Raw genomic sequence first — 23,296 nt, 5'->3', positions numbered from 1 at the left:
AACACACACACACACACACACACACACACGCGCACGCACGCACGCACGCACGCACGCACGCGCACGCACGCACGCACACACACACACACACACACACGCACAGAGCCCCTCTGGCTGTAATTGGCAACAATGAAAATTACACACAGGCTAATTAGCAGCTCCTTGACACAGGCAGGAAGCTCGGTGTGTATGGATGAACGCACACTCATCACTAACTGCAGCATAGTTTAGAGACAACAAGGATTTACAGACACTCAGCAACACCTGCTGACAGCGAGGAGGTCCAAACACCTAAAATCAAATTCATCCTGAGCCAGAAAACGAGCTGATTTTATTTAACTTTGATTAAATGTGTCACCAAGTCACATCACTCATAGATTCATTCATTTTAATACATCTCTGTGTGGTTTACTTAAAATGTACACTAGGATGTGCACATGTTTGAGTGTCCCCCGTGTGCCCTCTGAAATCTACACATATGCATATCGGTGTGTTCGTGTTTCAGGAGGAGTTTAAGGAAGTCTGAAAAACAGCTTCATGTCATCAGACGTGTGAAGTGTACTTTCAGCATCTTTATGAAACACAACTGTTATATCTGTTCTAGTTATAACCAAATGAGCTAACGAGGTCTTCCTCCAGTTTATCTGCAGTGTTAGAGCACCCTCCAGTGGCTACTGACAGCTCAAAAGGTTTTGAATGAATTCTGATAAAACTTTGGAGATTGGGGTGGTGTTAACAATCCATTAAAATTTGGTTTACATCCACTGAGGTCTTCAAGGTCAGCTTAGTGAGTTATTGTTTGAGAATTGACAAAAAAGCCTCATAACTCAGAACCTGTGATTCTTACAAGTGTGGTGTGAAATGTCACCATATAGAAAGTCCCATAGAAAGATTTACAATATCATGCAACATTTGACCTCTGACCTCTTTTTCAAGGTCAATGATTGAGCTGAAGGTCAAAGTAATAATCATCCTAATAATAATAATAATAATCCTATATACAACTATTTAAAACAGTTTTTGCAGTTCTTACTGCAGGCTTGTAACAACATTAAAGTATATAGGGAATCATATATGCAGATTCTAAATATCATGTCATTTTTTACCTCTGCCCTCACTTTTGTTCTTTTGACATTTGTTCTGATCTTATTCAGCTTTACAGATGAAAACCACACAGCGATATTAAAAGTAATGTATTTATTAGAAATTATAACCACCTTGATAGTCCTTTTCATAATCAAAGTCTTCCTCTTCATGGAAACATATAATCCAACCTTGTCATTTATGTTTCCACATCCATTATTCATAATATCCAGTCATCACATTTCCAGTAAAGAGCAGACTCCTGATCGTTTGTATTGTTCTAAGTCGCTGAGTTCTCTTATTATCAGAACTTTCACTTCTTTAGGAGTCTTATCATTACTTTGCAGTTCCTCGGTCATGGTGCTTATATCTTGTTTTGTTTTTCAGGCTACGTGCCTGTTTTGCAATTTCAGCAGTTTTTTTCATTAAATGTTCATTGGAAATACACACCAGTCCTCTTTAGCTTCTTCAAAATGGGCTTTGTTTTACTATCTATACAGAGCATGTGACATGTTGTGATATGATGTCTCTGAATACTCACATTCTTCATTTGGAGAAATTTATCACTTGCTGTTCAAGTGTTTGCAGCTCCTCTGCTGGGGCATCTTCACCGTCTCTACCTCTGCCAGCTGTTGATCTGGTGTAGGTTCAGTGTTACATCTCTAGTCCACTTATGATTAAATACTCATTCTTGTGTATTGTTCAAGGCCCTCGATCCGCTGTTCCAAGCAGTCTATTTTCTTGTCCTTCTCCTTTATCAGGTTTTTTTAGTTGTTTAATCTCATTTATTAGGACATGTAGCATACCTTGCTGTTTAGCCACTTTGCTCAGTTCGTCCAAAATGAAATTTGGCGATTTCATGATCTCCTCCGACTCCTCTTCAACTCATGAGTTTGCGTTTTTGGTGGCATTTTCAGATCAGTGAGATTGCTATTACCTTCATTAGCGCTGCAATAAAATATCAGTGCATGGGCTCAGGAACACTTCCAGAAACAGCGTCTGTGAGTTGTTTTAAGAAACAACTAAAAACTCATCATCTTAGACTTGCTTTTGTTAAGTCTTTTTTTTAGTGCTCCGTTTTTTAAATTTTATTGTGAAGCACTTCGTTATCCTTGTCTTGAAAGGTGCCATATAAATAAAATGTTGCTTACTCCTGAGCTACGACCGCCATCCATGTGGAAGTAAGCTGGAGGCTACGCACCCAATCAGACATCAGGCTGAAGCCTGGCTGCTCACTAAACTTGTGAATGTCTGAGTATTTTCTAAATTCTTCTTCTGTGCATCTCAAACAGGTGAAGATTCTTATCAAATGCCACACAGACTCACAGAGGCCCCAAACAAGACTCTGAATCCAGGATAAAGCAGTTCAGTGAATGTTGTGCTGAAAGTGTGGAGGTGGATCAGAGTTTCAGAGGAGACTCTGTAGAAGGACAGAGTGCCAGAAGGACAGTCCACATACACTGCTACTCTGTTAGAGACAGAGGAGGAGGAGGAGGAGGAGGAGATGGATGTTTGTCTGTTGTTGTGCCTGACAGAATGAGGACCATCATCTGTACAATACAAACTCCAGGACTGATCATTCCATCCAAACAAACAATGTTTAGCATTTTCTTTCCTTCTGATTCTTCTGTAACTCACTGATATATAAACGTTTCCTCTCCACTCGACCTCCCAGTAACAGCGACCAGTCAGACCATCTCTACACAATAGTTGAGGATGGAAGTCAAATCTGTCTGGATGATCAGGATATGACTGATCCTCCTCCACACGTGCCACCTTCCTGTTGTTGTCAGACAGTTTCAGTTTTGTGTTCACTGTGTTTGTGTCGAATGTGAGTTGACAGGAATCTGATGGAGAGAACAAACACAGTCCAGCTGCAGTTATTGATCCATCATCCGTTCATTGATTGACACTTTGATAATGACTCTTGACATCAGAGATGTGAATGAGTGATGTGACAGTTTGAAGATGGTTGAATGTTTTCATGAATCACATTAAAAACACACTTACACTTCCTCAGACCTGGTCTCAACCATCGGCCTCCAGCAGGCTCCACCCTGAAAGGAGGAGGGGGGTCAGACCAGCACTGTCTCTTTCAATATGCACACATGGACATTACATCGCTCTCATACACATACTGTTAGACACTGATAAAGTCTGTATGACAGAAAGTGAAAGCTTACATTGAAAGCTCAGGACACTGGATGAGAGACCCTGAGTTAGATCAGTCTCTGGAAAGATAATTAAAGCCTCATTATACTGACTAATACCAAATTTAAAAAGTTCCTGATCAAAACCTCCAAAAGTTTATTTTGCTCATCTGGATGTAGCGTTTTCAGTGGGAGAAACGTTTCAACATTTTCAAACCCCAAAACACGCTGCACCAAAAATATGCAAATTATATGTTGCATGGTTGGATGTTAAGAAGAAAAAATTTTTTGATCATGCAATTTATTGAAAACAACACTTCCTGCATATTTCAGAGTGGCCTTTTATTGTGGGCAGTCTAAGGCACACCTGTGCAATATTCATGCTTTCTAATCAGCACCTTGACATGCCACACCTGTGAGGTGTGATGGATTATCTCGGCAAATGAGAAGTTCTCACTAACACAGATTTAGACAGATTTGTGAACAATATTTGATAATAATGGGTCCTTTGTGTATGTAGAAAATGTTTCAGATCTTTAAGTTCAGCTCATGAAAAATGGGAGCAAAAATAAAAGTGTTGCGTTTATATTTTTGTTTAGTGTATGTTGTGTAATAAGATTATCATTTGGTTGCCTTAAGTTTAGTTATGTTTCACGTATGTCTTCCTTATTAGTCTGTCATGTTTCTTGTCTTCTTGTCCATGTTGTCATGTCTGCGTTCCATGCCGTTTCCTGTTTTATTGTGTTTTGCTTCCCCTTGTCTTGTTAGGTCTGATTTGTTCCAGCTGTGTTCCCACCTATTCCCCATCCCCCCATTATCTGATTGCGTACTAGCCTTCTGTCTTCCTTTGTTCAGTGTCAGGCCATCTTTTGTCTTTTGCGCCATATTTCTATGTTCCAGGTATCTTTGTATCCATGCCAAGTTTCATGTTTTTTTTCATGTTTTTGTTTTTTATGTTTATCTTTAGTTTCCTCGGTTTAGGTTATTGTTTATTCTTGTCTTTGTTTGCCTTATATATTACTTTCTTCATTTCTTCATCAGCCACATTAAACGGCTCGCTTTTTGTTAATACTCAAATTTTGGTTCCACGTTCCTCTGTGTCTGCATTTTGGGTCCACTCTTCATAAATTCAAACAGTCTGCTTCGGCTCACTGTGACAAATGAATTATAAATATTATATCGATATTGGTCTACTTAATCATAAAGTAATAGAAAAAAAAAAATTGCCATTATAAAAAAAGCTACACAGAGAACTTTCAATCCTTGTTTGTGCAAAACAATCAAATAAAAATCCTGATGTGATATTAAATAAACCACTCTAGCCTCAAGCACAGCAGTGTGTGGTACTAAAAGTAAAAAAACAAAACAAACAAACAAACAAACCAGTGTTCATTTATTTAACATTCACACAAATGTAAGACTTGTTTTTCTTTTATATGGCTTGGAGCAAAAATTTATATATATAAAAAAAAAAGCTCCTTGATGAGTGAAGAAATTTCTCCTATTTCCTCGAGTGTCTCTTTCTCCATTGCCAGGCACTTTGGCTGCCAAAGGCCACTTCATACCTGAGTATGTCCAGTTGGAGCTGCTTCAGCAGCTTCACCCCTGCCTCTCCTGGATCATTGTAGCTCAGGTCGAGCTCTCTCAGGGTGGAATGGTTGGAGTTCAGCACTGAGATAAGAACAGTACAACCTTCTTCTGTGATCAAGCAGCCTGACAATCTGCAGACAGCACATGTGACAGATACTATAAGAGAACAGTGACGCAGTCAAATAGCGAGAAACAATACCTCCATTTAACAAATATGTGATCGATTGAAGCGCAGAGTTAGCTTTAACAGAGATATTTTGAGCTAAAAGTTTATTTGTTCAATTAATGAAACTATTAAAGTAAGAATTAGGACAAGCCCTACACAAAGTAGAACTGATGCTCATATGAGTGTCATTAGTTTTGTAGGGATTTAAGCACTACTTAAAAAGTTGACCAGATAATTACTCTCAATGAAAAAGCCTGGTGTGAATTACTAGTTGATTCTGAGGAAAATGTGAACATCTGTAATAAATTACATCAAATTAAAAACAACAAATCGACGCTACACAGTCTGTGTGAAAAGAAATCCTGTTATTAGATAAAGTTTTAATAATATAGCAGAATATAGCAGAATAAATCAACAATAGTCCTGGTTAGCCATGGTTAGCCACATAGGTTAGCATTGAATATGATTTAAATGGACTTTATATGAAAAGTTTGAAGAATCCTGACCTGAATATTTCCAGTTTACAGTATGGACTCTCTAGTCCACCACACAGTGTTTTCACTCCCGAGTCCTTCAGGTCATTATTATTCAGGTCCAGCTCTCTCAGACTAGAGGAGTGGGAGCTGAGAACTGAGGATAGAGTGTCACAGATTCTGTCCGAGAGGTTACAACCACTTAGTCTGTTGAGACAACAAGAGGTAAAAAAACCCAAACAAACACACAAACCAAAACAAACAAACAAACAAACAAACAAACAAACAAACAAACAAACAAACAAACAAACAAACAAAAAAACGTTAAAATGTGCAGTCTATACTGATTATTAACTGTGCACATGCTAAATCCTTGCTGGTCTATTCCAAATATCCTTAAGACATTTTATTATTTATACACTTTGTGCATTATTTGTACAAAATAAAATTTATATTTTTTAACATCCGACTAAATCGCAGTGACGTATTTATGGTCATTTTATACTTTATACTTCATTTTTATTACAATAATATTAGCCCTCTGGGGTCCAGGGTATAACTGGCTGTTTTTGACTACTTTTGATTTTACCTCTATATTTCACCTTTAAAAACTGTTTATCTTGCCTTATTTTGTATCATTATTTTCAGCACAACCTCAAATATTTGAAATTTGAGTTATTTTTTCATTTTGGCATACTATATTAGCACAATTGATCTAACTTCAGACAAAAAAATTTATCTGAGTAGAAAAAAGTTATATTTTTTACTGTAAAACCCACAAACATGTTTAACGAATCATTTTCATAACTTGAAATGCAAATAGAAATTGTACATTTCTAAAAATTATGCACAAGTTTTGCAAACAACAAAGTTATAAGGTACTTTTTACCTAAAAATGCAGCCAAGGCCTCAGGCGTTTTTTATATAACCATTTAAATCTATTTACAGAACAATCATGTGTGCTGCATCAGATGAGAAGGCACACAAATTATTTGTGCGAGTCCAAAAAACTAGTTTGTGTTCAGTATAAAACAGAGGAGAACACCACAGGCCTAAACCCTGCAGGTCTGACAGCAGGAGGTGTATCAGTCCTGTTTTCCATGTGGGAACAGCGTTTACACTGGAATCTGCATTTGATGGCTTTTTTGGAGCAAATGTGACATTCAGCAGTATAACTGACACACAATACAAAACAATAACTACACAACACACTAACTCTAGCCTCCAAACACGCTAAACGTCACTAATGTCTCACATATGAAAACTTGCTCTCTCTCTTTCTTTTGCTCGCCCGCTTTCCGTTGCGGGTGTCACTCCTAAAACTTCCCCTTCTCCCTAAACAACCAAGTGCCGCATGGTAAACTCTAACACCAATAGGGAAGGGGTGTTTTTTCCTTTTTTTCACTCACAAGTGGCGAGTGTTTGCTAGCGCTGTCTGTAGAAAACACAGTTTTTACCGTTCTTCCCGCTGTAAACACCACTGTTTTGTTCAGAAAAAACATTGCGTGTATTTTTTATCATAACCCTGGCTTTACGTGGCCCATTGACACAATTCAAAAACTGGTATATCGTTTGAAGTCCGTACTCTCGACCCAAATTGAAATGGAGACTGAGTCGCAGCATCTTGTAGCTGTGTCGTCTTAAATTGGTCATGTGATTTTGATGCGCCGGTGCGTCCGTCGACTCCAGAGGGTGAATACAATAATAATCAATTGATTGTAATTTAATTGCAATAAATTGTTTTACCTGTATAACAAAGTTAAAGTCTAAAGTTGAGAACTGAAATACAAATTATTTGCATGCACTAAGGCTGGGCGATTGGAGGAATATATCGACTATTGACAATAGGCTCAATCGTTTTTACAAGGGTGATTTATTTATTTATTTGCTAATAATGTTGGCTGAAGCTAACAGAAGCAGTCAACAGAAACAAATAATAGCGCTGTTTTAACGTCACCCTCCTTCAGCTGTGAGCAAATGCACCCTCCTTAGAGTGCTGGAGCGATTTACTCAAATAAGAGAAAGAAAGAACAGCAGTAGCCTATGTTAAAAAAAAAAACAAAAGCATTTTATCAAATAAAAAAACCCACTATGGTGGGGAAGGAAACAAAGAGAAACTGGCTTATTTTTTCCACTATAACCGTGTTTACAGGCATTTCCAGTGTTTATCTGTTTTACACACTCGACCAAACAACTCTTCACTGAGGTAACAGTCTATTTCTATCTGTGCCTTTTCCTCCAGTGTGCAATTTGGCAATTACTTTGTCCATGTTTGGACTTCATCTGTGTTCTAAACGCGCAAATCAATATGTGCATCATTACATTGCTCCGCCCATCAAAAAGTCTGTGCATACGTGAATATATCACCTGCATCGGTTGGAAGTTTTTTTACATATCGCCCAACCTAAGCATGTTCTTTGGAAATAGTGGTTCAAAGTAATGCAGTCCACTTTCAATCCTCCTTGTCCATATCATTAAAAGCAGCCAAATATAGTAATAAAACATTAGCAGCTTAGTCATTTGTAAAGTAGTAAACCAGTACAAAAAACAACAAAAAACAACAACAAAACAAACCCCTCCCAAAACACTTGGCATGGCTTGTTATCCAGAGGTGGTGGGGAACATATGAATCCTCAAAACATACCCTCTGCTTATTCGGTTCGCATTTATATTCATAAGCATATGGACAAATAGGCTGCGTGAGACTACGAAGCTACAGATTCACAAACCCTTCACTTATTTCTTGTTCACGTTCAAGTAGAATTCCTATAATGAGCTAAATGAAAAAGGCTACTTTATGTGTGACTGTAAGAAAAACTTTCAAAATCATCTTCCTCTATCAGACACTGTGGCTACAAACAGCCTCTGCACACCTGAGTGTGTCCAGTCGGAGCTGCTTCAGCATCTTCACCCCTGCCTCTCCTGGATTATTGTAGCTCAGGTCGAGCTCTCTCAGGTGGTAATGGTTGGAGTTCAGTGCTGATGTCAGAGCACTACAACCTTCTTCTGTGACTGAGCAACTTGACAATCTGCAGACAGCATACATGACAGAAACTATTAAACAATTAGAAAAAATTGAACTGGTGCTCACGTGGTAAATGGTAAATGTACTGGTTCTTAGATAGCGCTTGTCTACTCTACCTGAACTCTCAAAGTGCTTCATGAGTGTCATTTCTTTAATTAAAGAGAAAAAAAAGATCCTAAACAGACCACATGAAAAGAAAGTAGTGAGAAAGTCCTGATAATTTAATATGTAATATCTAGGATCTCAACTAGAACAATTTTACACATATCATGAAAGATTTGAAGAATCGTAACCTAAGTTTTTCCAGTTTAGAGTGTGGACCCTCAAGTCCCCCAGACAGTACTTTCACTCCGGAGTCTTTCAGGTTGTTGTTACTCAGGTCCAGCTCTCTCAGACAAGAGGAACGGGAGCTGAGTAGTGAGGATAGAGTTTCACAGATTCTGTCTGAGAGGTTACATCCACCAAGTCTGAGGAGACAACAATGGACAAGAAAATAATATGTGACTGCACAGCATGAACTTTTGATTATACATGGACTATATAAATCATCAACTTAGCACATGCTAAATCGTTACCAGTTTACCCTAAGAAACCCGATGACATAATGAGCTTATACATTAAGTGCAGCTTCTAATTGGCACATAAATCTTACATCAAACTAGACAGCACACAACTGTGCTAAACAGAATAACAAAAACAGTGTGTTTAAATCATGAAAACTTTATGACTTACAGCGCTATGCTGGAGCATTTAATCACTGGCAGGAGCCTTAGGAAAGCCTTCTCTGAAGCAGAGTATTTCTTCAGGTCAAACACAAACAGATCTTTTTCTGATGATAATAAGATAAAGACCAGAGCTGACCACTGAGCAGGAGACAGTTTATCAGCAGCGAGACTTCCTGATCTCAGGGACTGTTGGATCTCCTCCAATATAGAATGTTCATTTAGTTCATTAAGACAGTGAAACAGGTTAATGCTTTTCTCTGCAGATAGATTTCCACTGAGCCTCTCCTTTATGTGTTGAACTGTTTCCAGATTGGTCTGTGAGCTACATCCTGTCTGTTCTAGCAGCCCATGTAAAAGACTTTGATTGGTCTGAAGTGAAAGACCCAGGAGGAAGCGGAGGAACAAGTCCAGTTTTCCGTTTGAACTCTGTAAAGCCTTATTCACAGCACCCTTGTACAAGCAAGTGTCTGCAGATTCTTCTTCTTGCAAATTCTGGGTGGTTTCCTGTTGCTTTTCCAGTAAATTCACTCCAGAGTTGATGAAAGTCAGATGGACATGAAGAGCAGCCAGAAACTCCTGAACACTCAGATGGATGAAGCAGAACACCTTGTCCTTGTACAGCCCTCTCTCCTCTTTAAAGATCTGTGTAAACACTCCTGAGTACACTGAGGCGGCGCTGATATCGATGCCACACTCTGTCAGGTCTGATTCATAGAAGATCAGGTTGTCTCCTTGCAGCTGCTCAAAAGCCAGTTTTCCCAGAGACTCAACCATCTGTTTGCTCTCTGGACTCCAGGGTGGATCTGTCTCCATTCCTCCATCATACTTGACCTTCTTCACTTTTGCCTGAACCACCAAGAAGTGGATGTACATCTCAGTCAGGGTTGTAGGTAGTGCTGTCCTTGTTTCCTCTTTTCTCTTCTTCCCCACATCCTCCAGAACTGTAGCAGCGATCCAGCAGAAGACTGGGATGTGACACATGATGTGAAGGCTTTGTGATGTCTTGATGTGGGAGATGATCCTGCTGGCTTGCTCCTCATCTCTGAATCTCTTCCTGAAGTACTCCTCCTTCTGTGGGTCAGTGAACCCCCTCACCTCTGTTACCATGTCAATATACCCAGGTGGGATTTGATTGGCTGCTGCAGGTCGTGTGGTTATCCAGAGGTGAGCAGAGGGAAGCAGGTTCCCTCTGATGAGGTTAGTTAGCAGCACATCTACTGAGGTGGACTTAGTGGGGTCTGTCAGGATTTTAGTTTTGTGGAAGTCCAGAGGAAGTCGACACTCATCCAGGCCATCAAAAATTAAGACAACCTGGAAGTCTTCAAAGCTGCAGATTCCTACTTCTTTAGTTTTGGTAAAGAAGTGATGAACAAGTTCCAGCAGGCTAAAGTTTTTCTCTTTCAGCACATTCAGCTCTCTGAAAGTGAATGGAAATATGAACTTGATGTCCTGGTTAGTTTTGCTTTCAGCCCAATCTAGAGTGAACTTCTGTGTTAGGACTGTTTTCCCAATGCCAGCCACTCCCTTTGTCAACACTGTTCTGATTGGTTCATCTCTTCCAGGTGAGGCTTTAAAGATGTCTTCTTGTCTGATTGTTGTTTCTGGTCCATCTGGTTTTCGTCTCCTGGATGTTGTTTCAATCTGTCTGACCTCATGCTCATCATTGACTTCTGCAGTCCCTTCTGTGATGTACAGCTCTGTGTAGATCTGATTCAGAATGGTTGGATTTCCTGCTTTAGCGATCCCCTCAAACAGACACTGGAACTTCTTCTTCAGTTGAGATTTAAGATTATGTTGACAAACTGGAGCAAATCTGCCTGAAAACAGACAATATGTTACCTGATTAAGTTATATATTAAATATCCCACCATTTAATTCTTCTAAAGAATGAGTGTTTACATATGTGCTGGTGTAATCCTTCAGACATTAGTAAATGTCTTAGTATAACCAGCAGCTTCTATGTTTAGAAAAATCCTCTTACTGCTCAGCAGACGGTCAGCCAGCTCATACTGCTTCATTCCTCTCAGAAACTGCAGTGTGATCTTTATAAATGCCTCTCTGTTGGTACGCCTTTGCTCTTCATCCTCACACTCCAAAATCTCCTTATCCTCCGTCTGGCAGTTTAAGCATTCTGAATAATCTGGATACAGAACTGTCTGGATCTTCTTTAACTCATTCTTCACAAAAGTGATGATTTTCTCCTCCAGGAGCTGGAACAGAAATTTATATGAATGACTCAATAAATCTGAAATCATAGATACAAACATCAGAACCATGTTGAAAACAATTACAATCCAGCTGGAATTAAAATCTGTTTTATTTATACATCATTCCAGGGCTTCGTGTGGTGTCAGTTTGCTGTTTTTAGATCCCCCTTAAAAGCTGAATAAATTAACTTTAGACCTTGGTGATGGAGGAAAATGTCTCAGGGAATGTTAAGATTCCTGCTGAGCACTGCAGGTCTGCATACACCATTTCTTTTGTTTTGCACTCAATGCTGCATTTATGTGGGCATTCACACCCATCAATCTGGGAAGAGTTTTAAAGCAAGTTGAAAACAATTTGAAGGCCATCATCCTAAAGATTATTCACAAGTGGAAAATAATAAGTCAGTTGCTAGTCTTCCAAGGTGTGGATGTCGCGGCAAACCTGGTTAGACTGTACAATTCTCAAAGAAACAGCAAAAAAAACACAAGAGCTAAAGAGTTGAAGTTTATGACAGTACATTTAGAAAAAGGAGAAACAAATATTGCAAGTTTAGAAGGGTTGTCAGGAGAAAGCTCTCCTTTCTGAGAAGAAAACAGCACAGCTTAGGTTTGTAAAGCTGCATCCAAACAAACCACAAGACTCTGAATGGATGACACCAAAGTGGAGACCTTTGGTCATACCACACAATTTTGTGAAAAAACACAGGATCAGCACTAAGGAGCCGAACCCCAACCCTGAAAAACAAACAAATCCCATAATCAAACCTCCACTAAACTTTACATTTGGCACAGTGCAGTCAGACTTTCATTTCCAGTTGCTTCCACTTTATTATAATACAACTTTCTGTAACGATTTAAAAGTATTTTTTAAATAAAACTAACAAGTGGTTTAGAAATATTAGAGCTTGAAATACAATGTAAATACCATACAGTTATATTTTTGCTGCTGCACCATCTGAATTTTGAAGCTATTTTCAAAAATAGTCACGCTTTTTGCTTCTGTGTTTGGTTGTAAGAACATGCATAAAATTTTTAAGAAATGACTGTGAACAGATGTAAAGTACTGTTTGTATATTTACAGACCATAAATATGGAGTCCAGGTGTGCTTGATGCTCCTGGGGAGGCTGATCACTGGGAACCTCTGAGGTATTCTTGTTCTCTCTGTAGAGATGAATAAATAAGAGAGAAAAAAAGACTTCTCAGAAAAACTATTTTACAATCCCACCTTCCTAATTAAGAGGAAAGGAAAACCATGTAATCATGTTTTACCAGTGTTAGAATTTTTTACAGTGATGATTTGAATTGTTGAATGATTTGTTTTAGCTTGATTACCAGCAGCTAAGACAGATGTTCATATAAGATAGAATCACGGCACTGATGGACTTCTTTGAGACATTAATAATTGATTTGTGGCTACTAGGTGCAAAATAGTCTCTTGGACTTTACCTAAGCCATCAAGAAAGAAACCTATAAGTGATTTGTGGCTTAGATTTTAACTTCAAAGGCTTCTAAAACAAAGGCTGCCAGTAAAATGGCAAAAGCCCCATAGCCCTTTGTTCGGTGGCTAAATGGTGGGGCAATTAGGAGCAGCTGGTTAAAAAAAAAAAGAGTCTCTATTGACATCCAATTCTTAATAGCAGTAAGGGCTGCCTCCACTTAGCAAGACCTGATGCCACTCGACTGGTTGTTACCAACATTGTTTTCTGAGCCAAAGTACAAAGTTTACACCTGCTGGACCAGCTTTCTGACAGAAAAGCCTCTTACATCAGTGGTTAGGTTTTTGAAAGTTTACTGAAAAAATAAAAATATATACAGATATAGATTACCTTTCCACAGCAGAGTTTTGTCCTTTAAAATTAGCACCAATACTCTTTGACCAGTCACTCTTTAAGGACACACAGCTGGGTTCAGGTCCAGGTTGGTTCCTGTGAATAATGATGGAGCAGTGATGTGAGTGCTGAGCTGTGTGAGAATAGATTATCGTATTATCGCAGTAGTTGGGATTTAGTTGTTGAACCATGGTAAAGCATTATATTCATTATTCATTTAAGTAGGTCATAGGTCAAGTTACTAAACATTCACACATCGAGCACACACATAGAATTGGAAGAATAGGTCAGAGATGTATGTGAGAAGCAGGAGCGACAGAAAGCTGCCGTTAGTGGGATAAGGAGTTGGTAAGCCAAACTCAGGAGAATATAGTGTGCGAAGAAGTGGGCAGCAAGGACACAAGATAGGGAGGCAGGAGACAGAGAGGGATCACAAGGTTGTTGATGTCTGTGTATAAATGTGTGCTGCTGGGACGGCCCCAGCGGATTTTGATATTGGATGCTGAGCTGTGAAAATCCCCATGTACATATAATAAAATTAATGGATTGTTTATGTTGAGAAAAGACAGGAATGGAATATTACACTGTTTCATGATACCTTATATTGCTGATTTATAAAGAAATACTGTTTGCATAGAATCACGGCCCGCTTTGTCTGATTAGGGAGAACAAAACATGCTGAAAGCCAAGGTCATAACTGAAGCTCACTAAGGCTACGTCCACACTAGCACGGAGATATTCGAAAACGGCGTTTTCATACGAAAATGCTCCGTGTCCACACTAGCGTTTTCAGTCATTTTGACAGAGTTGCCCAAAATGCAGGCGCTCAGACTCAAGGTGTCAACTCAAAGTCACAGCTTTATTGGCTGGCAGGGAAAAAAAAAATACAAACTAAACTAGGAAACACCAACCTAAAACTCACAGTGAGACACAGGGAGATCCACACAGCATGAGGGACAACACGACACTGACTCAGAGAAACACAGGGCTTAAATACACTGGGAAGTAACGAGGGGAATGAGACACAGAAGGAGAGCACAGCTGGGGGAAATAAGAACTGACGAGACAAGGAAGCGTAAACTGAACACATTCACATAAGACACGGACCTTCAACGTAAAACAGGAAGTATGACACAGAGACGCGAACTAGACTAGGGGAGACAGAGCAACTAAGAAACACAGACAACACCAACAACAAAGAGACACAGAGGGCAGCTACTAAATACTCAGAGAACTAAACAGAATACAAGAAAACGAAACTAAGACACTACATTAAAGAATAAGCTGGGACAACAAAGAGAACTAAGAACATAATACAAAAAACTCAGAGGCGCAAGAAACTCAAAACACTGGGTCACTGACCCAGGACCGTGACAAAAATGCCGTCTCAATGTGGACAGGAGGCCAAAACGGAGAGAAAATGATGGACATAGCCTGAGAGGGAGAGAAAGAATGTGAATGTTTAGGTTTTATGACTCGGGTGGGGGTCGAGGCTATAAGAGTGTGTGTAACTGTCAGACACTTCAAGATCTGCAGGACCTCCTCCTCTGCACATCTCCCGTCCAGATGATTGTATTGCTCAAAGAGTTTGTATGGAATAAAGAGAATTGTATTGATTAAAGAGATTGTTGAGTGGGCATTAAAACACCGAGTGTTGTTCTTCCTTCAGCCCGAAGATCAAAGAATTGTTTTTTTTAACAGTGTTTGAAAGTTTACTGAAAAAATAAAAATATATACAGATATAGATTACCTTTCCACAGCAGAGTTTTGTCCTTTAAAATTAGCACCAATACTCTTTGACCAGTCACTCTTTAAGGAAACACAGCTGGGTTCAGGTCCAGGTTGGTTCCTGTGAATAATGATGGAGCAGTGATGTGAGTGCTGAGCTGTGACATGGAGAAGAGTCATGGACAGTTAGAGATGGTCATCTCACCTCTGAGCTTTGGTCTGGCTCTGTTCTCATAGCAAAGTGTAAAATGGACACAGTGCACACACAGCGTATCTATTACACACTTTGTCGTGATATTGGGTTGTATCATAAGTGAAGAAAAGTAATGCGAGGCCTCACTTATAAAGTGCTTTACAAACCAAACAACAAAGAACCACTTACTGCCAAAGAGACAGATATGAAAGTGGACAGTATATCCTTGATTTCTAAACATAAAACTGTTGTTGCAGCCAGGTCCAACTGATAATTTCTGATAGGTTTCTATTTGGCAGTATAAAAGGGATTTGTTTTAAAGCACTCATTAGATTCACTAATACTTTGCACAATAGGAAAGTTCAAAGAACTCAGTGAAGATCTAAGGAGAACTACAGATTTACACAAATAAATCCCAACAGTCATATGACCCCGTATAGGGAGGCCGTATATGGGGTGGCTGTAGCTCAGGTGGCAGAGCAGGTCGGCCACTAATCAGAAGGTCGGTGGTTCAATCCCAGGCTGCATCCTGGCTGCATGCCAAATATCCTTGGGCAAGATACTAACCCCTACTGGTGGTGGTCAGAGGGCCCGGTGGCGCCAGTGTCCGGCAGCCTCGCCTCTGTCAGTGCGCCCCAGGGCAGCTGTGGCTACAATGTAGCTTGCCATCGTGTGTGTGAATGACTGAATGTAGTGTAAAGCTATACAAATGCAGGCCATGTACCATTACTTTGGCGACAATGAAACATCATCAAGTAGTTCATTTAAATCAGACACCAAATTGTTTGCTATCAGAGTTCACGTTACTATCAGCTTACCTCTCTGCAGGGTTGTTCTTTAAAATTGCCACCAATACTCTTTGACCAGTCACTCTTTAAGGACACACAGCTGGGTTCAGCTCCAGATTGGTTCCTGTGAATAATGATGGAGCAGTGATGTGAGTGCTGAGCTTTGACATGGATTAGAGTCCTGGACAGTTAGAGATGGTCATCTCACCTCTGAGCTTTGGTCTGGCTCTCATGTTCCCCACACAGAGTGGTTTTAGAGGGAGGGACTCCCTCCTCTCTGTCCTCACACTGATCCATGCTGCTGAATTCACATCCACAACAGCTCACACACACTTTCTACCTTCACCTGCAGAGGAAACACAAATCATTCGTGTGCACATCAACTGAAATCCTCCTGTCATGAAGCACAGCACACATGATACATTCAGCTTAACTGGAACCTCCAGTCCATTTTCAAACATTTCAGTTGATAACTGAAAGTATGTATCACTCTTTTTTTTTCTTTTGAAGGACATGCTGCAAACCATGCTGAGTGAAAACCTTATATTATGTCATTTTATTTAATAGACTAAATTACAGAAATGAGAACAAATTGTCTCTTTATCTTAACAAAATACCCAAAAATACAATTTAAATTTAATTTAATTTAAACTGGTTCTTTGCCAAGTTGATCTAACCCAAGGGTTAGATGCCTTTTTATGCTTGAATGATTCATACGTCAGTCTACAGTGGCTTAGCAAAAAAACGATAAAAAGAAATTCTTCTGAAGGCTCAGGTATAAGAACTGGACTGAAAATGAGTAAAAAGTAGCTAACGTGTAAAGAAGAGCTTTCAAAAGACCTTTGGAAAGCCTGGAGAGCTATTTCTCAAGAACACTTTAAAAAAGTTGATTCTGTTCATCTGGACGCAGCATTTTCAGTGGGAGAAACATTTAGTCACTCATCCAGGTGACTTCTTCAGACTCAGCTGACTGCAGGTTTCCCCAATCTCATAAACAATACATTTGCATAAGGACTGAAACCAGCCCACTGAATGAACAATCGGCTGTGAGGTCAAACCAACAAACACGAAAACACCAGACATTATAATACAGGCTTATAATTCGATGTTTTTTCGAAATTCTGTACATGAAAAGTGAGCGCGAGAGCCCTCGGTGCACCTGCTCGCTGCTGAAGTCAAAGTAAAACTTTATTGTCATCTCCGCTATATAAGTACAGTATATAGAGAGACGAGAGGACGAGGCTCCAGTTACAGCAGTGGAAGTAAACAAACAATATATCCTCCTGAGACCCAGGAAAAAAAAGTATTTTGATTTTGATTTTTTTAATATAAATCAAGTATTGGCTTGGTAAAAAACACATTGCAAAAACAATTTTGTTTTTAACAGATTTTATTTAAATTTTACTCGCTGCCTTGTCGATATTGAAGCCATGAGTTGGTGATGGCCAGATCAATGAAATGAAGTATGGTGCGAACAGTCCACTTCTTGGTCCGGCTAGATATTCTGTAGAAGCTGAGCATGCGATCACATAGGTCAACCCCTCCCATGTTGATATTATATTCTGCAACCACTGCAGGTCTTGGGACTTGGATTTGTCTCTGTTCTTTCTTTGACCATCTGGAACAGGTATCCTGGGGCTCAATTCCATGAGCAGTTGATGCCATGACAACAGGCTTGTTGTCCATCCACTTGGTGACTGCTATTTCATGAGGTCTCCGTACAATCATTTCTGACGAACCTCTTGGTTTTGAGCTCAGGATGTTGTCAGCAGTGAAGTGGCACTCTTTTGGGATTCGATTCTTTTGAATTGTTCCTGTACCTAGAAGGCCCCTTTCTTTAAGAGCATCCAGAAGACTGATGGTGGTAAAATACCGGTCAAAGTAGACTAGTGATCCTCTAGGAAGTGTCTCTGTTAAACGCAAGACTGCATTTCCACTTATTCCCATCTGTTGGACTTGAGTGAAGGTGTTCTTTCCCATGTAGGTTTCAAAATCAAGCACTAAACCACCTGGACTTGCAAGAACAAACACTTTTAATCCTGTTGGATTTGGCTTTCCAGGTACAAACTGACGAACTGGACATTGGCCAGTGAATGGAACGATCTGTTCATCAATACAGACCTTTGTTGGCCTGGGCAGATTGAGGCAACCTTGGAGGACCCTCTTTAGAACTGGTCTGACTTTCCACAGGGGATCCTTTTTCTTTTCGCTTTCTGGCACACTGAGATCGTCAACCATTTTCAGCGAGGACCTGATCTTGTAGAAACGATCACGTGTCATGGAATCAGCTATAATTGCGACTCTTGTTTTGGCAGCCCAGTACATTCTAATTCTCGGATATCCAAGGCATGCCATGTACACAGAGATTCCTAAAAAGGTATTGATCTCCTCTGGTGTTGTGTTTAAACTACACCCTGAATCCCGTACCATACGCTGGTTGGTGAAGAAGGACAAGTCCTGAATTTGTTTTTTATCAATGTACTGCTGGAAATACTGCTGTGGGCTCCAATCATTACGTGTCATTAGTGTGCCATCATCTCGAATTCTGCATTCTTCCAACACAGGCATGAACCTAAGATAAAGAAAAATTACTTAGCAAAACAAAAGTCAGAAAAATTATTTATACTCAAATATCCGATATAGTTCACTTAAAACACTTTTACACTATCTTTACAAGTTAAATTAATTTACTGTAAAACATTTCTGTATGTTACTGGTACTTTTGTACTCAAAATCAAAAATTCCAGATTCTCCTACATGTTGGTTTTGGACCAGATAGGACGACGGCAGATTTCAGCTGGCCCTGTGTCTTTCTCCATTACATCTGGCCCTGCATCTTGGTCATCTTCGTCTGGTCCCTCATCTGGGTTCTCACCCTCTCCTGTCTGGCTCACATGACTCTCATCTTCTGAAAGATCTATGTCTGAATCTCCCTCAATGATTCTGTTAAGAATTCTCTCTGCCTCTGTCAAAGAGCTGTCTACTAGAAAAATGTGAAATAAAAATAAGTACAAAGTCCTGACGTGCACTGGAGTACACATTAATAAATTAGTCATTTGCTCTGTGAAATTAAATAAGCTTAGTTCTGAAAACTTCCTCAAATTACTTACTAGATGTTTATTTTTGAAAATTTATCAAAATATGAGTTGCAAAAACACTTTAAATGTAAATATCATGCTTACCTTTCCTTCTTCCATAAAATGTGCTTGTAGGGATGCCAGCCATTTTGAAAAGGAGGGAAAAGGATAGTTGGCAAGGCCACACCCCACACATGTGACATCATTTTAAAGGTACACTTGTCCTCTCTAAGAAACAACAGGACTTAGCAGAGTGGCATGTAGAGTATGAGAGATACAAGCAAAAACTAAATGTGTACTACAGTGCGCAAAAATGAACTGCTGGGTCTCAGGAGGATATATAAGAAGAGTAAGAAAATAAATATACACTTTAGGACTAGGGGTAAAGGGATCAATCACAATGTAAAATTTACAGTTGGATGATTTAAAGTCTCACACACAAGCCGTCGAAAGGACTGGAGGGGGCCCTGCTGCTTCCAAATAGAGTCCATTTCATTTATAATGTTGTAAATCCAAGTCCATTATGTATTCATGATTTGAATGAGGGATGGGTGTTCATACTGGAGTGCAAAATTAAAACCAATGGAAGATGGACAAGAAAAGTTCAAAGCCACCAGGTCCTCAGTTTAGAAAAAAAGAGAAAAGAAAAGGAGGAGAAACGAGCAAAAGATTACCCATATGGAAAAGATATATATAAATCTTATAAAGTTTGTATCTGTCTTGTGTGAAACTTGTATGAAAAGCATATAAGTGTGAAAACAGATATAAGATCCCTTGAAAAATTATATAATGAAACTTGTATGTTTTGGATACTTACTAAAACAATGTATGAAAGTAATGCGAAAGTGGCCACTTTCATGAGTAAATCATGTAAGCCTTATATGATTTACTCATGAAAGTGGCCACTTTCATGAGTAAATCACATATAAGTTTTTACTATTTCTTTTCTGTATGGGTAGGGCTGCTTGATTATGGCAAAAATGATAATCACGATTATTTTCACTGAAATTGAGATCTCGATTATTTGACGATATTTATTTAACTCTTTAAGACCTACCATAGAACCAAGTCCGCCAGAGCTTATATTATTTTTTTACATGTTGTAGTGCCATTTGTGGGAGCATTTCAAGTTGCTATACATCAATACAACTGTTATAGCCCATATTTTAATAATATGTATGCATTAAGTCCATAGTAACTACATTAATGTTATGTTTTTATGTTAATGTACAATCCTTAATATGTTTTGTGTGTGTGTGTGTGTGTGTGTGTGTGTGGGGGGGGGGGGGGGGGGGCAGAGGGAGTGTTCGCCCAGGGCGCCAAACAGGCTAGGACCGCCACCACCTACTACATTTGTCAGTGACTGCAGGGAGGAGGGACTTGCCACTCTTCAGTTTCTACAGGACTTGAACGCATGATAAGGCAGGCTGGGACTTGCTGGGAGTCCCCTCCCTCCTTTTCAAATAAACTTTACTGAGACCCACAAAATGCGAAACATGCCCCATACAGATAAAAAACTACAGACACAGCACAGACATTTCTCCTGTTTGCTCACAGACAGATGCGGATACGTCGTTATGTTAAGGAGCGGCTGCAGGGATTTATTAATCAAATCTGTCTGCGTCAGCCTTGGCTTGTCCTTGTACTTCCTGTTCAGATCATAAGGATAAAATAAATAAAGAGACGTTAAGTCTTGTAAATCGTTATCATAACTACCGCGAGTTACAAACGCAGAAAAGGTTTTAAGCTTCCAAAGTTTTAATAAAAGCAGTCCGAGGTTCTCCAGCGGCCAGCCAGCTTCTTCCCGTCTTCCCAGTTGCAGCTTTCAGTCCGTTAACGCCAACTGCGCAAACTGACGTGAGCTATCGAGGAAATCACGAAAGACTGATCCCTTACCTCCTACAGGAGACACAGGAGACACTGTTCAATGAGCTCCATCGAAATGAAAAGAACCAATCAAAGAGGCGTTTGGGGGCAAACCCCGAACCATTCACTCGATCAAAGCCGCGCGCCCTGTCCAGTACGGTAGCGCGCGCGTTGTCCGATGCAACCAACCGAGTGGGTGTGCTACGACGTCTCCCTTTAGATTTCACAATTAATTTTACAGACTGTAGCCTTTAAACTTTCACCTGTAGCATTCATATTTTTTTAAATCATCCAAACGTTTAAAGAAATACAGAGAAGATTGATATGTGTGCAATAGCTAGATAAAAATATATATTAACAAGATAATATGCAATGCAGAATTTGTTTTCTTCCAATCGGTACCAAAAAAAAAAAAAAAAAAAAAAAACCAGTACAGAATATGTTTATTTTTATATTTAACAGCATTCTCAATACCATTAATCATAAACAGAGTTCTTATCACATTTCATAAAATTTACAATGAGCTGCCATGGTATAATGAATTAATAATGTTAATAACCAACCATAAACAGCTGGTATAACAGAGCTCACGTCCACAGTTTAGCTAACAGGTTTTGTAGAATTCTTATTGTATTAGCTTGTTATTTACTTTTGAACTTAGAATATCACCTGCTTTCATTTAAAGTAACCCAGCATTACAGATATATTAGGGCATTTTTTAACCACTAGATGAAAGCAGAGACAGGGAGCAGGTCGTTTAATCCTAAAACAACTACAACACTACACCTGTTTTAACATAACAGTCGAGTCAGTCATTGCTTCTCAAGCTATGTGAGGTGCACACATCATGCACACATTCATATCAGGTGGATCTGACTCACTTTGACAACAGAAGCTTCACATTAGATTAAACCTATATAGATTTCTTCTTACAGAGGTGGATGGTGGCTATTGACAGACAATAGTGACATACTTAAGTGCAATCTGATTTCTTTTGCTTGTAAACAATTTTAAATGGTAAATGGCCTGTATTTATATAGCGCTTTACTAGTTCCTAAGGACCCCAAAACGCTTTACACATCCAGTCATTCACACACACGTGATGGCAAGCTACATTGTAGCCACAGCCACCCTGGGGCGCACTGACAGAGGCGAGGCTGCCGGACACTGGCCCCACCGGGCCCTCTGACCACCACCAGCAGGCAACGGGTGAAGTGTCTTGCCCAAGGACACGACCGAGACTGCCCGAGCTGGGGCTCGAACCGGCAACCTTCCGGTTCACAAGGCGAACTCCCAACTCTTGAGCCACGATCGCCCCTTTTTATACTATTTTTACAGTGTTAGTAAAATAGCAGACAACTTTTTACACAAGTGACCAATGTTCCCTCTAATTTTTCATGTGTCTGAGCGAACACACAAACTCCCTGAGCGATCCCTTGGACCACTGTGAGCGACATCAGACGTGTGCACTGTGGTCACACCAGCATCAAATCCATCCAAGTTACATGGTTTATTAAAATAATCAAATTACATTAATTTTATATACTGTTTTGTTTGTTTGTTAATTAGTCTGTTTGTTTGCTTGTTTTAATCAATTTTAAATCATGCTTTTTTATTTGTTTTTGTTTCTAATGTCTCTGTAAAGCACTTTGAATCACCTTGTTGTTGAATTGTGCTATACAAATAAACTTGCCTTGCCTTGCCTTGCCTACAGCATTTACATTTATGTTAGACTATTTTTAATTAACTGTTTTAGCCCACTTACAATGAAAATTTAAAAAATCTTGTTCATGACCTGTGTAGTATGTTAACACTATTGGAAGTAAGAATAACTTGAACTCCAATTTTGAAAACACAACTTTTTTATTTATTTATTTTTATAAAGCTCTGACTTGTATTATGAGTATGAGTCTGTGGTCTGGGAGAGAGTCCTGTAACTCTGTCTGCAAAATACAGTATATAATGACCAATGTTGGGCAATTAATTATATAGTTACTTCTTCAAAAAAGTTTTGCAAACAAAGTTTTTGCAGCTGTTTACCTAAAAATGCAGCCAAGGCGTTTTTTTAAAATAAACATTTCAAACTATTTACAGAACAATCAGCTGTTCTGCATCACATTTGATGCCACACAAATTATTTGTGCCACTCCAAAAATAATTTCTGTCCACTATGAGATAAAGGAGAAAAACAGCCTGATACCTGCAGGCCTATGTTCTGTCTGATATTAGGCTGCTGTTGTGTTGCTTTGAACGTGTATTTTTTGGGGTTAAAAAATGTGGTTTATTTGTTTAATAAATAATTTTGACCAGTAAACTTTCCCTGTTTAAACATGCACCATGGTTTGGTCTTTCTTTGCTTGTGACTTCTTGATGTTGGTAAATACAATAATTGAAA

General features: G+C 39.3%; 1 protein-coding gene across 1 annotated transcript; it reads right to left on the bottom strand.

Annotated features, from left to right (window-relative positions):
* Positions 1 to 412: 412 nt before the first annotated feature.
* On the bottom strand, positions 413 to 22,957 carry LOC146641820 (NACHT, LRR and PYD domains-containing protein 3-like). The gene is made up of 14 exons (XM_085399747.1): positions 20,932 to 22,957; positions 16,167 to 16,304; positions 15,997 to 16,082; positions 15,000 to 15,111; positions 13,247 to 13,345; positions 12,503 to 12,581; positions 11,194 to 11,422; positions 9,220 to 11,029; positions 8,781 to 8,954; positions 8,336 to 8,491; positions 5,496 to 5,669; positions 4,799 to 4,954; positions 3,094 to 3,140; positions 413 to 2,930 (listed from the first exon to the last, which is right to left on the bottom strand). Exons 2-14 carry the CDS (start codon positions 16,253 to 16,255, stop codon positions 2,389 to 2,391), a joined length of 3,753 nt encoding a protein of 1,250 aa, XP_085255873.1. The 5' UTR covers positions 16,256 to 16,304; positions 20,932 to 22,957; the 3' UTR covers positions 413 to 2,388.
* Positions 22,958 to 23,296: the final 339 nt, after the last annotated feature.

The sequence above is a fragment of the Rhamphochromis longiceps genome, linkage group LG23 (genome assembly GCF_057381845.1).
Source record: "Rhamphochromis longiceps isolate RC_006_pf linkage group LG23, R_longiceps_female_GT1.1, whole genome shotgun sequence".
In the NCBI taxonomy this organism is placed as follows: domain Eukaryota; kingdom Metazoa; phylum Chordata; class Actinopteri; order Cichliformes; family Cichlidae; genus Rhamphochromis; species Rhamphochromis longiceps.
Note: the sequence above shows the minus strand (reverse complement) of the source record. Positions and strands in the feature narration are given on the sequence as shown.

Coding starts and splice junctions, on each gene's coding strand:
- LOC146641820 (XM_085399747.1), bottom strand. CDS start 16,255: ATGGATCAGTGTGAGGACAGAGAGGAGGGAGTCCCTCCCTCTAAAACC. Junction 16,083..16,166: donor AGCCAGACCAAAGCTCAGAG/GTGAGATGACCA, acceptor CATTATTCACAG/GAACCAATCTGGAGCTGAAC. Junction 15,112..15,996: donor CAATTTTAAAGAACAACCCT/GCAGAGAGGTAA, acceptor ATCACTGCTCCA/TCATTATTCACAGGAACCAA.